The sequence below is a fragment of the Magnolia sinica genome, chromosome 11 (genome assembly GCF_029962835.1).
Source record: "Magnolia sinica isolate HGM2019 chromosome 11, MsV1, whole genome shotgun sequence".
In the NCBI taxonomy this organism is placed as follows: domain Eukaryota; kingdom Viridiplantae; phylum Streptophyta; class Magnoliopsida; order Magnoliales; family Magnoliaceae; genus Magnolia; species Magnolia sinica.
The window spans coordinates 84,746,527-84,765,091 of NC_080583.1; the positions used below are offsets into that span (position 1 = coordinate 84,746,527).

Consider the following 18,565-nt stretch of genomic DNA (forward strand, 5'->3'; position numbering starts at 1 on the left):
AAGCTCCCAATCCATGATTTTTCATGTAAAACATGTAAAATCATGGGTTTGTAACAATTTGATATTGATTTAACGTGATTTACAGAAGAACAGAAAAAAGGATCAACAATCGAAAATGCTCACTAGATCAAACATGTAGGATATATCGCACTATTTGTGCATTTTGTATCGCACAGGTGGGATACAAGATATATCGTGGGATACATCGGCCGATATCATCGATATTTAAAACACTCACTATAATCCCTCCTTTTGTCTCTCCTTTCTCTTTCTTTTCGTTGGAATTGAGATTGTGAGATCAAAACAAGGGATTTATCTCACATGTGAAATATGTTCTAGACATGGAGTTAGAAGGCCCTAAAAGGGCAAAGGGAAGTGCTAAAAGGATGTGGATGAAGGTAGTAAAAAAAGACTTGATGACCTATGGTCTAACTAAAGGTCTTAGCCCTTGATAGAGCGGAACGGTGGAACAGCGGAACGGTGGAACAAGATTAATGTAGCCAACCCTAATTAATTGAGATAAGGCTTAGATGACGATGACATTATGGATATAGGAATGATGGGTGCTTGACCAGTGAAATACTCTTATCAAAGTAAATCATTTCTTCACATTTCACAATAAGTAGTCAGAAGTCCTTCATGATCCAGGCATGTATTGTCATCAGGCGTGGAAGCTAATTTACTTGACAATACCTCATCCCCACATTGCCTATGCTGTTAATGTGACAAACCAGTTCATGCAGGATTCATGTTCTTCATGATTTTGAAGCTGTCCACCATACTTTTAGCCATCTAAAGGATGCTCCAAGAAAGGGTTTACTATATTCTAATGATGGTCACATGAATCTAGGTAGGTACAGCGATGCTGATCAGGAAGGATCCTCCAATGACAGGCATACAAGCAGCTATTGTACATTTGTTGGTGGCAATTCGGTAACCTGGTGAATAAGAAACAAACTGCTGGGGCACTCTCCTCTGCCAAAGCTGAGGATCATTCAATGGCTCATGCTACGTGTAAAATTATATGGTTTCATTCTTTCCTTTAGGAAATGGAGTTTAGCATTCCTACTCCTGTCCCTTTACATTATGATAATCAAGCTGATACCTTTGATGAAAATCTAGTCGACTGTAAACATGATTGTCATCATTGTTGGAGAAGCTCGTCTTCATAATGCAGACGATGTAGATAAGGTACAGGTGCTACAGGTCGAAGTGAGAGGAGCAGCAGATTAGGCCGTGGATTAGGGGTGGAAATGGGCTGGCAGAGGTTGGCCTTGGTCGTACCCTGACCCAAGCCCTAATGGGCTAAAGATGCCCTGGTCCTAGAGGGTCAACCCGGGCTAGGGCCGGCCCTATAAGTTAAAGACAACTTACATGTATGCTATGTGTACAGTTGGTAAGTGCACGTTTATGAACCATCATGCTCTTGTAGAGAATCAATGTTTTTATGCGGCACACCTCCATCAAATAAGATCATTCATCAACCAAGCATATGCCCCAACCAATTGTCCATCATATACATGGCCTAAATTACATCAATATATTGTTCACCCCCTAAAACAGTGTCCACAATTTGGACAATTTATAAGTGCTTGTGTATCATCCATCACACGCTACTAGGGTATCAAAGTTCTTCATATTACTATTACACTAGTATACAAACTCTTAAGTCTACATTACTACCCATGTACTATGAACTAGGGAAACAGGTCAAGCTGAGCTATTCATCATTGGCCCTGGCTCAGCCCCATCCAAGTAGCGAGCCTAGATTTCAAGCCCTGGCCCAGCCCTTAGGGCAAGTTTAGTGGCCCAATCCCTAGCCCTTCAAGTCCAGGCAGCCCAGCCCATTGCCACCCCTTCCATGGATTACTGTCTTACGCTCAATCTAGCATCCCCAAAATGAGTTCTAACCTTGTTTGTGGTCAACATAAATATCAACCCAACCTGAGATGGAGGATTCCAACCAACACCTGAGCTTGCATTTTCCATTGATCGTTTCTTCCTTTATTTGGCTTTGTTACCGTTGTCTGTGTAGTTTACTCACCTGTTGTGCAGTACTACACTTGTATTTTCACTTGTTGTTGTGGATTTAGTCCCCTTCTCTATTGTCATATGTAGTTCACTCACATGTTTTGAAGTATCGATGGTTGTCAAGTTCTATTATGCCTGCTGTTTCAAGAGAAGATTCAATGGATGTCAGAAGCCCAATCTAAAGACTACGACTGAAAGTCTTGAACCCGCCATGTGGAATTTGAGAGGCACTGTTAAGAATACAAACTCAACCTTTTATCGTGTTGTCTTAGGTTTATTCTCTTTTAAGTTAGTCCCACATAATAGATTTGTGGTATACATTGTAACTCCTATCGATATAAAGGAACTCATGTGTTTTAGTAGAGAGTGCATAAGCAGTGTAGCCCATTGCGCACCGGGAAGTTCTAATCAAGTAAGAGTGCCCGTCTTCTTTTAATATAAATATTCATTTTTCTCTTTATTTAATTTGTTTAATAGTGTGTAATAAGAAGGCTAACTGGGTATGAACACCCAGTTTATAACATCACAAAGTCCAAATATATGAATACAAGTCTAATAGTTATGTTCCTCGTCAATTTTAGGGTGATTGGTTCACATGTGATAAATCATATTTCACAGGAAAAGCAGAAAAAGAAGACAGAAAACATAAGTGCCAACAGCAGGGGTTGTCTAGTTTAGCCATCTAAGATGTTAGCAATATGATCTTCCAGGCAAAACAAAGTTCAGTAGCATGAGTTTTCATTAGGGAGTTAGTTACCTGACAACTATAATTCCATCTGATGCTATTCGTAATCTCTCATCGATGCAAAGTTCTGAAGATGTGCCAAATGCTTTATCACCATCGCTATACATCAACTGCCATTTGCAGTAAAAAAGAAAGTATTGGAAACTTTTCTCACAAACTAGTATTGTAATAATAAATAAATAAAATAAAATAAAAAAATACTCAAAGGATCACTAACCTGCAAATTTTCCTTCCCTAACAAACCAAAACCATTGGACAAAACTCTTCTGTTTCTGAGATGTGAAACTCCAAGCATCTCTCCGTTCTTTATCACCTGTTGTGATTAATACAGTACAATCACATCAATTGTTTTGAAGCTTTAGCAATGTAACCCAAGTGTTCACAATGCAAACAGTTGAGAAAAAAAAAATGTCTTTTTATTATTATTATTTGAAAGATGAGAAAAAATGTCATTATACTGACATATATTCTATTTAGATGCCAAAGCTACAAAAAGAAATGGGTCTTAACTATTAGACAGAAAATTGTCATCATAGTGAAATTTATTCTACCAAAATGACCTTGACCCTTTTAAAGTCGCACAAAACTAATGTGTGTAATGCCCTTCTATGGTCTCCCTATACCATTTCCACCTTCAGCACATTATCCTCCCTTGATCTTCACCTTTATGTAGGGATAATGGGCCATGGAAGATCTCTGGCTTTAAAAAATGCCTCATCAACTGTCAAAACTTTTCTAACCCCTGTGAGATTATTTTCATTTCACTAAATTGTTCCTGGACTTCCTTGAACGGTTTAAAGATTTTGATTACAGAATGATCCCAATATCATCTCAAAATAATACATTTCTAAAAGCCACTCCTTCATTTCCCAAATTGGCATTCTGAAAAGTAGATCTTTTCCTAAATCATGTTTTCTTTTCCAACTGACGCTTCTTTTCATTTCCCAAATTAGCCTAATGAAAAGTAATCTTAGATGTTTCTTTCCAACAATTTTCTTCAAATTATCACCATCATCTCAACCTTAACCCAAATCCCAACTAATTGGGACAGGGTACATGAATCCTCCGCCATTCCACCCGATCAAGGGCCATAACTTCAGTTAGGCCATAGGTCATCGTGTCTTTACTTACTACCTCCAATCACGTCCTTTTGGGCCTTCCCCTTGCCATTTTAGAGCCTCCTATAAAAGGGTACATTGACCAAGGCACCATGCGTCAAGACAATGGGCTGCACAACGGCTGAGTGCGGCGAGGGGGCAATGTCCAGGTGGCGCGTGTCTGAGACATTGCTCGAGGAGCAGCACATATCGAGGAGCGAACGTTGGCCTAATGACAATGATTGCATCAGAGAACCGGTAAAGGCCAGCTGGCGCTGGGACAATTCTCGCATGCTCGGGACATCGACATGGAACTCAATGGGTTTGATCCAACTTGCAATGGGAAGGCATCTGGACCATCCATCGATCCACATGGAGGCAGGGAAGACTGTAAATCCACCTCATCAACAACAGGACCCAACTTAGCCGCAGGAGGGGAGGCCTGGCAACTTGAGGACAGTTGTCTCCTATCTAAACATTGCATCTAGGAAGAGGCTACATGAGTGGCAATCAAATAGCCACCATCCCCCACACACGCCACAGGATTGAAGCTCTGCTTACACGCGGGAGACAGGGGATTGATGCTTCGTGGAAGCATAGGGCCGAAACACCTTCACTATCCCCATGTCATTATACAGGAGACGATTGAAGTCCAACCACAATGCCACAAAATCTGATGGAACCAGCCACTAATTCTAAATCCATTGCGTTAGCACAACACACTTTAAGCGTAAATTTGTCTTCTCCAACAAGTAACGAAATGCTCTCCGGGATGGACACTGAGTTCTTCCGACAAACAAGGATTCTAGCCCAACGTAGATCAGCCCATTGTTCAGTGGCCTTGTCAACGACAAGCAATCACCCAAAATAGAACCCGCCGCCATCGAACTTCATCACACCAGAGCTCCAACTGTAAATCTAGGAGATCCAACCAAACCTCTGACTTCCCAAACAGTGACCATTCCGACCATCTAACCAGAGACTCCCCCAAGAGAGCGCTCTTGAAAGGAGCCCCACTTTGGGAGGACCCTACGGAAATTAATGTCCATCCATTCCTCCGGAAATTGGTTGACAAGTAGGGTAGGGAGCTTGTTCAAGGGCTCCCCAAGCCATGTTCTCTTTGATTTCTATTTTTGGACTTACCACGTTTCCTACCTTTACTAGTAGGAATCCATACACATTTTTCCGTCTCACGGTCCAGCTCTTGCGAGACATCCGACCGATAGACGGCAATACCCATACAGTTGGAAGCATCTCAGCGTCCCCTACCTTCCGTACTACTGCCCGAAACAATGGATCTTTTGATGCTCCATCTCACTCTACTCGAACTGGAGAGTAAGGAACTGGAATTGTTTCTAGGGAGAGGTCATTATCACGATGAGACAATCTCCCCTGATTCCTCCTAGAAGCGACTCTCCGATTTCTCCACCCATGAAATGCAGCAACCTGTCTTAGATGAACATGCCTAGCGTTGTTAGCCCTATCTTCTCTCGTCTCTTGATTTAGATGGTTTGAATGCTTTGAAGATCTCGAGGTATCCCTTAGATGATGATCGTTCAAGTGTAGATCTCTAGATTAAATATCTCACTCTCGCCCCATTCTAGGGTTTGTTGTTTCACCACTCTCGTTCTAAGGTATTTTTTGGATAGCAATCTTAACTAATTCCTTGTTACGACTCGTATTGTTACTATAATTGCATTCCATACTCTAGTTTAGCTTGATTAATTTTAAAACCTTTATATTCTAAAGCATTCTTTCATAGTTATAAGTTTTGGAAAACATTAAAAAAAATTAATCTTCATTGACATAAAAGGGTAAAAGAAAACATATTCCATTTATGAATGTTCATATGCAAGATCTTCCATTTTAACTAGTTTTTGAAAACGTTAAACAATGTAATAAAAGAAAAGGAATAGTAAAAAAATTTAGACAATGAACACAAGTTTCAAAAACAGCGGAAAAGCAAATAACTCACAGTGGTGTGATGGATGCCAGTTGACTTCCCAAGTAGTTCGTGCTCTTTCAAGAACAAAAGTTCTCCATGGATGGGTAGAAAATGTTGTGGCTTCACAATATTAAGTACTTCCTCCTTCAAGAACATATATAGTTTTTAAGAAGTTGTCATCACATAGAATGGTAATAAAGATCAATATATGCAAGCTTTAGGAAAAGAGAGAGAGAGAGAGAGAGAGAGAGAGAGAGAGAGAGAGATTTAAAAGAAGACACCAAACCTATTGAACCAACTGTACGAAAGTACCTATGTACTTATTATTGGGGTTTTTTAAAGGTAGAAGCATAAACTATAAATTTTCAAAAAATGCAAAAGCTAAGGATCACCACAAGCAACATAATATGATAATGTAGATTTACTGGCAATCCCGGTAGAAGGCAATAGGCAAAGGCTAAGGAGTTGCCACTAAATCATTTTGACCAAGAAACATAAGATCCTAATTTTTCAGAAGGGTTTGACTTTGGAAAAATGTGTCTATTACAAATTCTCAAACTAGCAATTCCATATAAGGGCCATGGTGATGGGGAAGGAAGGTGTCAAGGACTCAGGAATCCTACCACGAACCTCACCCATGCAAAAAGCAGTCTCTATTTCAAGTTCGAAGTGAAATTCTGGAAATGGAATTTCTGCATTGTAGAATTTGGATTCCTTAAAAAAAGAATTCAGAGGATGAATAGAAGTTGAACAAATGAAAGAGAACTGGAGGAGATAGTGGATTGCCAGTCATTATCTCCTCTTCTTGAACACGATCTTCAAATCCACACATGAGGCTCATCTTGTCAAAGATCTTTAATGCATTAGGAAATGGTGGTCAGTAGACTGAGGGAATTCCTTTTCCCAAAATATACTCTTTAGCCTATTGGAGTCGTGGAATTCTTGTGCTCTCAAACCCTAGACCCATGCTTCCTACATTTTTTCTTTTTCTGGATTTTCCTTTGAAGTTTGCCAGGGGTGGCTAAACTTGGGGATTTCAAGATCAAGACCTATCTTTTGGAGGAGAGTGGTCTCTATTTATTTAGTATGACAACGGTTCTAATATTAAATTCATAGGAACTGAGAGGTCTTTCTAAAGGGTAAACGGAATTCTGACTGCTTGACAAGTGGCATTATCCAGATGGTTGATTGGGTGGTAGAATGATGAGTTGTGGTACTAGGAGGCGTAATTAGGATTAATTGAAGCACCTATGTAGTTTACAACAGGTTTTGGTTTGAATGGAGGAGTATTTGCCAAATACAAAATCCTAAAGTTTTTTAAGGGAAGGATTGTAATTCACAAACAAAAGATTAGTTGAGGATAATTTTGTAAAAGGATATGAGGTTAAGGTCTGGTCAGGTGTCCTATAAATAATTTGGTCAAAATTGGGCCAAAGAGGTCCAAGAAAATGAAACATGGTTTATGATTTTCATGCTCTACAGTTAATCAACCGCAAAAAGTTTAGTCAAACATTAGATGAATATAGGAACGTGAAGCAAAGCCCATGGATCTCCTAGAGTCTCTCACACCCAATCCCCTCGCTCTTTTCACTCCGAACTTTTCTCCACTATGAGTCTAGAGGAGAGGAGAAACTCTCTGGTTTCTAGGATTTCTCCAAAAGAGGAGGGAGAGAGAGAGGTTAAGGTTGGGCATGTGATCCATCGGGGTTGTTTTAAATAAACATAGCCCCTTGGTCACAAAAGTCACTAAATGACCCGGCAAATAAACATGCACCATAAAACCCTACATAGACTCATTTCCTTTTTTTTATTAAATTTTTTTTTTAAAAAAAAAGGGGAAAGAAAAGAAAATTGAGAGAGAGATAACTTTATGCCCATTTCCATACCAGCCATCAAAAATCAGCCCAATATCCTCCAATGCCCAAAGAATCCTCACCATCCAACTTGGTAAGGGGATCTATTAGATCTCCAAACAAACGTAAGAAAATAAGGAGTACCAATCAAAATTTTTTTTTAATAATCTAATAGATAAAATATACTTTTAGAAACACCTTTCGATAAAGCATTGATTGCATGTCAGATAGATCTAGCTTTCTAATATAAATTTTATACATAAAATCTTCCAAGAATGTGGATCTCATGATGATTTGTCAACGACTTCCCATCTTCCATACCAAAACCATGCACCCAAAATACTTGGGCTTCGGCCAGTCAATTGGCAGGGTAGGTTAAAGTACATGATCACACTTTCACTAGTGAGGGTCCTAGTAGTGATTTCCATTGACTGATAAGATCCATCCAATATACTCACAGTATACACTGCCATGTGACATACATTTAGTAAACATATCTTGATCCCATATTAAACAGAAGAACATTGTTTCCAAATCAAGTTGCATATTGGCTCTCCAAGGCATATATCCAGATTTATTGATTAAACTGTTGAAGGGTAAGTCATTTATCAAACATCACCAAATATGGTTGCAATTTAAATTCCCAAACAGAAGAATCTGCAGATACATGGCTTACCAATTCCCCACGATATGCATGGCCAGATGTATGCAACCCTTCATTCTTACCCATTACAATTGTAGGACCCAACTCCGTTATGCGGTTCAACATCTTCATCACTCTGTTCTCATTTCCAGGAATTACCTAGAATGGAAAAATATGGTCAACAGAATCACTATATGCAACTGAAGATGACAGCACGCTACAGCAAATTTCACAGGTGGGCTAGTTCAACAATAAATTTCACAGGAGGTATGCAATGAAATGATTGCATCCCTGGAGGTATGCAATGATCACACACGGCACAACAAAAGAAAATCAATATCAATGTAAACCCATGGCGTTAATCATGACACAACCAGACATGCACGCATTCACACATGCGAAAAAACTTGAGAAATGATCATGTAGTAGTTCGTGTTGTATTATAATGCAAGTGAGTTGCTTTAGACATGTGGAGAATCCAAAGCATTCATTTGGCATAGCAGTAGACATTTGGTAAAGAACAAGAACTTGTGAGAGAGAAAAAAAAAAAAATCCCTTCCAAATTGATGCGGAGGCATCTTGGTGTGATTCCAAGGATGCACCGTATCTCCATGCTAGGGTAGGGTGGCCACAAGGTGGGGCCCACTGTCGGACTATGTGATTTAGGGACCCATGTGAAGCGGGGGTTGCCCACGGGAACCTGGGTTTGCCTAGGAAGGACTGCATATAGGGATAAATCAGTCCCTCCCCACCAGCTCTAGAGCTTTTGGTACATTGGTCGGTCGTCCGCCATAAAAAATGGTATCAGAGCAGGACCCTAGTGTTGGAGTCTCCTCACCGGCGTGGGTGGATTATGCAAGGGCATCTTGGTGTGATTTCAAAGATACATTGTATCTCCATGCTGGAGTGGGGTGGCCACGAGGTGGGGCCCACTGTGGGACCGTGCGATTCGGGGACCCGTGCAAAGTAGCAGTTGCCCACGGGAAGGTCTCCCTTGGGAAGGCCTGCATATAGGGATCAATCGGTCATTTCCTGTCAACTCTGGAGCTTTTGGTGCGTTGGTTGGTTGTCCGCTATCATAAATGTGGTGAGTTGTATAGGGGTTGGAGCCCTCATGTGGTGATAAGGGGAAATGGATCTTCATTTACAAAGCAATTTTGAAGCTTGGAGCAGAGTTCACTAAGCGATTATATTCAGCCAGCATGAACAAAATTAGCTATTTTTTTTAATTGATTAACAAGAGATTCTATTAAAAGAACCCAAAGGGCAAGGAAAGACAGATGCATCAAGGCATTTTCTTTTTCTTTTTCTTCTTTTCTTTTTCTCTCTCTCTCTTTTTCTTTTTTTTTTTTTTGATAAAGATCCATCTTCTTCTTTTTTAGATAATCTGGAACTGAACCCGAGACCTCAATTTTGAAATGCTTGTTGTCTACCGTTGAGTTATGGGCTCAAATTCATCAAGGTAATGTATAAGAGTCCCATATACAAAGCAAACATCTCTGGGCTCTTTGCGTGATAAAGTAGCTTTTCTACAGAAAAGAAGAGGACTAATATCCATGGAATACATACGTAACCTTAAACTAATGCAAACAAAAGCAATATCCCAAGGCAGAGGACAAGAAGCAAATACCCAAAAGTAATAGCTAGTTGATGACATCATTCTTAGCAACTGATCAAATATGTAAAGTGACAAAGGCAAACGGCTGTTTGCTCTATACAGGTTATAGGGAACATAGATATGCAAATTTTATAAAGTGTTGGCATCTCTGATTTAGTTTCTGTTTTAGAAAGCACTTATTAGCAAAGAAGAAGAGTTGCTTTGAGTTGTATTAGAAAAGAAAATTATATCCAGATCTGGAATTCTTGTGGAAAGACTGTCGGCAGGCTTTATTAAGGCCTGCAGCCCATGCATGTGACAATGGTTGATTATCTTTGAGGATAACAATATATCTAGCATGTGTTTCTACTGGTTTTTAAGCATGTGTTGCTGCAACTTCCTCCAGCACTAGCTGCTAGCTGTTGGGAGGATTTCAACATTCCATTATCTTCAGTGTTTTTCTTTTTCTTTTTTTTCTTTATATATATATAAAGAGAGCGCCAATCGGCAAAATTACAACAAAGACCCCGCCATCTCAGTCATTACCTTCAGTGTTCTTCAATGCCATAACCTATTGTGAGATTTCAGACTTCAAATTTGGTATCTACAGTTCAGAATCTCACTTGTTTATGATCTTGCTGCATAAAATCAGTTCTAGAAGACCTTCGAGATGCTGGAAGCTCAATGTTGAAGGAAGTGAGTCAAGGGCTTCCAGTATAGGAGGGGGGTATTAACAGAAGCATGGTTCTATTAGTTCATTTTTTCTGGGCCGATGGACGTCGGAACTTCAAATAGTACAGAGTTGTTGCCAATTGCAGGGTTGAGATTTATCTCAGTTGAGTCAGCAGCCAGCTTATATTTGAGTAGTCATCCTCCGCATCCTCTTGCGCTTTGGGGATGCGTATCGTTGGGAATTCAGCCATAACATTAAATGACCTAAAGATGCGGTCTTGCTCCTTGGAAATAAGATATCATCAAGTCCCTAGAGTGGCTATTTTATTGCAAGCTCACTTGCAATGGAAGTGGCAGATCTTCTCTTAAATAAAAGACCGAAAATACACACACACACACACACACACACACACACACATTATGAATGGCATCACAAATAAGATACATTAAGACACTAGAAACGAATTTCATGTGCAAATGGAAGAATGCAAAAACCCTCCCATTAGCTAAGACATTGGTCATGGCGCTTGCCTCTTTTCTGACATAGACAAACAAAATGTTTCCAGAGGCAAAATGGTGGATCCCATCAAAGATATAGGAGAGCTTCCATGGTTTGCCATGACCTTTCTAGGCCCAAATAATAACATTAATTGAATTCGCATCAGCTATAATGGGGGCAGAGAGTTTTAGAGCAAATAAGTGTAACCTTTCTTCAAAGGACAGTGCCTCGGTTCTAGTCACATCACTTCTCACTGACAGGCCTAGAGAACGTGAAACCAATCAAGCCATTTTCATCTATAATCACTCCCCAAATCCCACTTCACCAGATTACTATGAGATCGGTTGAAGTTAAACTTCCACCACCGAGAAGGGCCCACCACCAAATGGGAACAATCTCAGAGGTACTAATCCTGGAAGGTGGATGTCACAATTAGAAGATGCACATCAGTCATTTGTTTTTAGAGGTGGAAGTAGGACCACTCATGGTTATAAATTAAAGCAGGACTGATCTAGTCCATTATTTTCCCAGAATACTTCAGTAGAGCAGATCTCAACCGGCTACCAAAGAATGAAGAATGACAAATTTGTATAAACTGCCAGTGCCATCTGGCTTGAGTTGACTCCAGTTGATTCACAAAGTAACATCCAGGATTTTGTTGGCAGGGGAGGGGGGAGAAGCTCATTGAATTGCATATTAAAGATCATTCCGACACCTTCACTATTCAAAGAATTATTTACCTTAGCAGAATATAAAATCACATCATCCTTGTCCAGTTTGAGGGAATGGCTGCTTCCAAATGATGCAAGATTTAGAGCAGCACGTGGTTCTGCCTGGCACATTACTACATAGAGTCAGATGTTATCTAAAATGCCTCAGAAAACCTTTCTAGTCATTGTAATGAACAAGAATGGTGAGAGCATGGTAGAACCGTAGAATATCTTACTTGAGAGCCTGTTGTAACAATTAGCAAATCTTTTGGAGCATAGGCATCAATGTCTTCCACTTTAACCTGCACAAAGTAGGCAATGAATTTCAAGTTGCTAAGAGTAGATGATGATCAAAATTCACCTAGACATAATAATGGAGTGAGACACAGGAATACATAATAAGAAAGAAAACATATTCTTGGTCTAAGGAATCTGGCATAGTCAGTGACTCATCAGCCACTCTCCCAGCATACATGCGAGCAATATGTATCAAGGACAGATGAATATCAATCCCCTCATTCATAATAAACGTTAGAAAGTCATTTTTGAATGTACAAATTGCCAAAATTAAAAGAATATCCCATGTTGGTCGAAACTTATTTTTATTACTACGGAACCGCTAAACAGGCCAAAATTAAATATTATATATATATATATATATATATAAGTCTATATTTAAGAGAGCCTCCTATGAGCCTCCTACTATGCAACCCCGCAGCATAGTACATAAAATCTGTGCACTTGAAGGTCCACGTCCATGGAAGAGATTCTCTCATATTACCACTACACCCATCCAACAGGATAATGTAAACCCAAAAAGGCATTTCAGACAAAGAAGAAGAAAGATAGCCATGCACATTCTCTCCCACATCAATACAACATTGAGGCTAGAGCCTCAACGATACCACCTGGAACAAATCTCAGCCCCAAAATAAACTCTTTGAGCCTCAGAGGCTTTCCAAGAAGATCATGAATCCCTCGGGGCAGAGTTCGTATGCATAAAGTTGGAGAATTCACATGACCATGAAGGGAAAAACGTTGGAAGCTAATTTTCTGTCAAGTGTCAATGACAAAGTGAGGCCTATATAACAGAAAGCAGTCAAATAGCATATGAGAAAATAAGTAAATCAACCAGTCTGAAGGTTTCCTATCCTCTATGCTAACAATGGGATACGACCTTTAAGCACTAATCTCTTCAAAATTCTCAGACCTCAAAAATCTGATGGGGAGCAATGAAAAAAAAAATTGAATAAGCCCTAAAAGCAGCAAAAGATTTCAATACCGACCTACCAACTATGAATGAAACCCACACACCATGCCCTCCTCCCAACATTCGAAGGACAAGCTAGGATAAGGACGGATACAATCCTCATATTTTTTATTTTTTTGTTTTGTTCTTTCTTTTTGTACGGTGGAAACAAGCCTCATATTGCTATGACACCAGGATAAAAGATCAAATTTGATAACAAAATTATGTCTAACCGTGTGTTGCAAGCAATTTATATGCCTTTCCTTCTCTCCTACCAATAATAAAAGCTCATGTTGCCGACAAGAAAAAGGTGTAAAACTATACACGACATTAGAGGGTTACCAGTGTTGATGGATCCATCGGTGCTTTTCCATCCTTCCAGGCAGCATCCAAGTATGTCCTTAGTGACATGCCGACAAATACCTGTCACATGATTGAAAATACTAATACTGTCAGAGAGCTAGGGAACTTGGTTGTGTTTAAACTTCTAAAGATGCAAAGTATCCTCTGCACAAATTTGGAAAACCATTAAATAACTCAAGGAAAACCTGTTAAGAACATACCAACTTTCTACCGGTTAAATCTGCTGCAGCTTTCACGCTCCCTAGACGGTGTATGTTAGATGCGAACTGTGTAGTTATTACTCTTCCTTTAGCAGCTGAAATACGTCGCAACAACGCATCTGCTACAACAGTCTCACTTATAGATCTTCCAGGAGACAGCACATTTGTCGAGTCACTCATCATCTGAGAAAAACAACTACTAGTTAAGAATTTGCATATTCATAGAATCACAAGAAAGTCAGATTAAACAAAAAATGTTTTGTAAGTCATAAATAAAAGGATGATCAATCATGCATGTCCCAGAGCCAAGTAATCCAAGGATTGATATTTGCATGCTTACGATTAATGTCTCAAGCCAAGTTGGGACTTGCAACCTTGTGCATCCGCAAAAGGCAAACCATTCTTAAGATTGCAAGGTATAAACATTAGAAGAAGCGAGGATTAAGTACTTCAATCCCACAAAATCAGACACGATAAAATTATAAAAGTTCCAGGGAATTCTGAAGTAGGAATACTCATAAAAGGGAAGCTCTACACGGAAACAGGTCATTCTGTATAGGATTCCATCTAAGCACTCGTAACATATCATCAGCAGCTCAATATTTTATATTTATGTACTAGAAGAACTACAAAAGGATCACCAGACCATAACTAAACAGAATTATTCGCTCTCTAATTTCTACAAAACAAAGGTGTATATGATGTATGGATCCGAGAGACTCACCAAAGTAACACCTTCTTTTGAGAGTTCCTCTAAGGCTTCGCGATCAAACACTTTCCCATCCAATGGCGACTCATCTATCTGTAAAACAGTGAAGCTTTCTACACAGTTAGTAGAATTTAAACCTTAGTTGCAGGCTCCTTGGTGCCATTCCCACTGTGCATCAGATCCCCACTTCAGACTCTCATTCTTGTTCACACTTCCTACCTATTTATACTCATTTAAAATTTGAAAGATGATTCCCCACTCCCGCACCCAAATTTGTTGCCACTTCATGCAACTATAAATAATTTAAACTAAAATGGAATGGATTATATGCATATGTTACCTTCCAGTCCCCAGTATGAAGGATTGTACCATCACTGCAGCGAAGGACCAGTCCACAACAATCAGGAATAGAATGTGTGACCCTGATGGGCTCTACTTCAAATGGCCCAGCAAGAAACTTTTTCCTGATCTTAAAAAGCTTGAGCCTAGATGGAACAAAAATTCCAAACTCCTTCAAGCGTTTTTTGATAAGCTGTTGAAAAATAAAAGACATAAGTGGAAGTGTTATCCCCTCTATGCCAAAATGAGCTAATATAGCAAAAATAACAATAATAATAAAACAAAATAACAAAAAGAAAAACAAAAGTCTGTTTATTAAGACCACTGTGAGATATATAAATTTTACACAAAGGTCGGCTGGCACGGTAAAAAGTGACTAATAAGCATAACAGGAACCAAAGACCCCGTGGGCCATCAACCACACCTAGCCAACCGTGGGCAATGATCAAGGATTCACACTTGAAAACATTATAGGAAATAGACAAGAAACTGTTTAGAATTCTCTAATGCTGCTATCAAGACATACCTCCATTGTGAAGGATGAAGCAAAGATTGGAGTGTGGGAATCCAAAGCAGGGATAACCTGCTCAGATGGGACAGTCATTACTCATTATGACAATACCAGAATAATAAGAAAAAGCTCAAAAGTCAAAAGTCCACAGAAGAGTAATTTTTGATACTTAAAGTATTAAAAAAGAATTGAAAGATGAAGTACCCAAAATTTTTGACATACAAATAAATAAAAATGGTGTAGTTGGACTAAATCTGTTCAAACTGGTCTTTTCGCTGGTCTACTAACAAGGCAAGGATGCTGATGTCGATATCCATTTCATGATACCAACATCTATCAGAAGCCCAGCAGCCGATACTTTTTTTTTTTTTTTTACACACGCACACACACACCCACACACTTACGCCATAGTGGAATTTCACCACCTATGGGTACTCGAACCCTTGACCGGGTGTTGAAACTCTTAAGAGTCTACCACCAGAGCAAGAGTAAGGACCCAACAGCTAATACTTCAAATACAAAAACCACACAAAAGAAGCTTGTGAAGGCAAAAGAGAGAGAAGATTGAATTTCAGAAAATGCATTGCATGCAAAAAATCAAGCAAATGAGTGTTCTTCGCAAATGGCGGACACTTGTATAACAAAAACATTCGCTCCCTTTTTTTATGATTGATGACTGATGCAGGACGGATAGTCTAACCTATAATCAGTGTTCGAAATATCGGTATCGCACAATGTATCGCACCCTTGGGATACAGATACGTATCGGTTATCGCATGGGATATATCGTTTGTATCGCATAATTTATCGCACTTTTGGGAGACATGGGGAAACATTAAGATAATTGTTGATTTTTTCAATGAAACTTCAAGGATTATTTAAAAAGACCCTAATACACACTTTTAAATCATAAAATCTCAAAAAAGAAATGGACATAATAGGTTTCCTTTGTATATTGTACTAAGATATGCGTTGTGCGATTGAACTATGACAACTATATTCATTATCCACCCCATCCATCCATTTTTTCATATCATTTTAGGATATTATTCAAAAAAAATAAGCAGATCCAATAATCAAGTGGACCATACCATAGGAAACAATGATGATTGACCATTAGTGGGCCACAAAAGGTTAGATCAAACTGATAATTGTTTTTTCTCTTCATTCAAACTTATGTGAAGTTATCAATAAATTAAGTGCCTAATAAAATATAGGGAAAATCAAGGTGCACCCTAAAAAGTTTTTAATGGTACTGTGTTCAACCACCATTGTTTCCTTGAGTATAGTCCACTTGAGACGAAAAATAAGACAGATCTAACGATCAAGTGGACCACACTGAAAAAAGTAATGGGGGGATTAAACATCTGCCATTGAAACCCTTTAGGGGTTCACGGAAGTTTTGGATCAATATAAAATTTGTTTTTCCTCTTAATTCATGTCTTTGTGACTTTATGAACCGATTGGATGGAAAATAAACGTTATGGTGGGCCCTACAAAATGACTCTTGCATTTAATCCCACTAACATTTAATGCTTAGTGCATTTTAATGCAACCAAGCTTATTATTTGGTGTGGTCCACTTGAGCGTTGGATATGCCTCATTTTCGTACTCATACCTTAAAATAATATGAGAAAAGGGACTGACGATTTGGATGTACAGATACATCACGGTGGGCCTGACCACAGACCTGCCCGTTCTGAGCTAGGGACGGGCGGGGGTAGTACGCAATCCGCGTCCTCGTGTGGTACACCAGCCAATCCGCTTCCTTTTGGACCAGATTTAATGTTATATGGCCCCACAATAATATATTTATTATATCCACACCGTTCAACCATTTGGAGAGATTATTTTCGATCATGAGCCAAAAAATAATTAATATCCAAAGCTCAAGTGGACCACACCACAAATAGCAGTGGGACAGTGATTCTCACTGTTAAAACATTCGTAAGGCCCACCATGACTTTTATTTTCCATCCAATCTGTTCACGAGGTCACACAGACCTGGATGAATAGGAAAAATAAATATCATATTTATCCAAAACTTCTCTAACCTCAAAAGGGTTTCAATGGTAGATGTTCAATCTCCCACTATTGTCTGTTGTTTGCAGTGTGGTCCACTTGTTCTCTGGATCTGTCTTATTTTTCGGCTCAAGCCTTACGACGAGCTCGCCAAATGGAAGAACGGTTTGGATATAACGCATGCCTTATGATGGGACCCACAACACTTGATGACGTCAACACTCGGTGGTGTGCGGTACACCACCCAACCCAAAATCACTTAAAGAGGGCTCGGACGCTCTTGTTTTTCGACGCAGAGAGGGTTCCGACCTTCCAGAACCCTAAAATCTCGCCCAAATCCAAGAAATTTCAGATCTCACGATGATTTCTCGACATTTCGGAGAGGATTTCGCTTGGATTTCTTCGGACGTCGATAGATTTCTCTCCTGTGACCCGGAAATGTCGACCACGGCCTGATTCCTCGCCGGAATCTCCAAAAAAGGGGGAAGTTGAAGAAAATTTGCAAAAAATCCTACTTAGTCGAGTGGCCCACATCCAGCCAGGTACGCTCCGATTTCTTTTTCTTTTTTTCTAATTCAATTTTTTTTTATTCTCCACAAGCCGGATCCGATTTTTTGTCCGTGCATTTGTCTCCGACGATAATGGAGAGGAAATCTCGCCATATCGTCGATATATCGTGCGATATCGACGATATATCGGCCGATATTGGGATTTTGAATTTTTTGGTATCTTCCGGTGGTTATCAGGGGTGTATCGTCTCGCAGTGGTGCGATACCGATAATATCAGCCGATATATCAGTCGATAGTATCGATATTTCGAACACTGCCTATAATGATGCAATGAAATTAATCAACAGGTTAATTAGAGATATCAAAACATAAAATAAAGCTAATCTATCACAAGGATAAAGAGTTCAAGCATTAAAGGATGCTCCAGTTCAAGATTACCTACAATTCCGCAATGTATGTCTTAGAGGATACTGATTAATTAGGACTTATGGAAGGTAGAACTCCCATCTAGCATAGGGATAAACCTTAATTCAAAGGAAATCACTTGGTTTTATTAGGGTTTGGGTAAGTTAGGGTTTGGATTTTAGGATTTGGGAATTGAGGCTTTAGGAATTATGTTTTTGGGAATTAGGATTTTTGAGAATTAGGGTTTTTTTTAATAGGGTTTGGGAATCTAGGGAGTTAGGGTTTAAAGATGGGAAACAAAGAAGCAAGAAGTGCATTTAAGGTTGTCCGTACGGACAGCCATATGGTGCGTCCGTACAGTCGCACAGACCAAGTTGTCCATGCGGTTGGGTGGGGTGACGGCTTAGGAGTGGCAGCTAGGGTGATTATTTAAGTTAGGTTTGGAAGGGTTAGGCTGATGGTTGT

The 18,565-nt window shown here is 39.5% G+C and overlaps 1 protein-coding gene across 3 annotated transcripts in view; it reads right to left on the minus strand.

Annotated features, from left to right (window-relative positions):
- The window catches only part of LOC131219595 (ribonuclease J-like), a 46,449-nt gene that overhangs the window by 10,711 nt on the left and 17,173 nt on the right, over positions 1 to 18,565 (minus strand). For all 3 annotated transcript variants that reach the window (XM_058214829.1, XM_058214830.1, XM_058214831.1), the window contains 11 exons: positions 15,179 to 15,235; positions 14,654 to 14,845; positions 14,329 to 14,406; positions 13,605 to 13,787; positions 13,384 to 13,464; positions 12,029 to 12,094; positions 11,823 to 11,915; positions 8,348 to 8,473; positions 5,849 to 5,962; positions 2,994 to 3,089; positions 2,789 to 2,886 (listed from right to left, as the gene is read on the minus strand). In XM_058214829.1, coding sequence (XP_058070812.1) covers positions 2,789 to 2,886; positions 2,994 to 3,089; positions 5,849 to 5,962; positions 8,348 to 8,473; positions 11,823 to 11,915; positions 12,029 to 12,094; positions 13,384 to 13,464; positions 13,605 to 13,787; positions 14,329 to 14,406; positions 14,654 to 14,845; positions 15,179 to 15,235 — 1,184 coding nt within the window. The remainder of the gene's footprint in view (positions 1 to 2,788; positions 2,887 to 2,993; positions 3,090 to 5,848; positions 5,963 to 8,347; positions 8,474 to 11,822; positions 11,916 to 12,028; positions 12,095 to 13,383; positions 13,465 to 13,604; positions 13,788 to 14,328; positions 14,407 to 14,653; positions 14,846 to 15,178; positions 15,236 to 18,565) is intronic.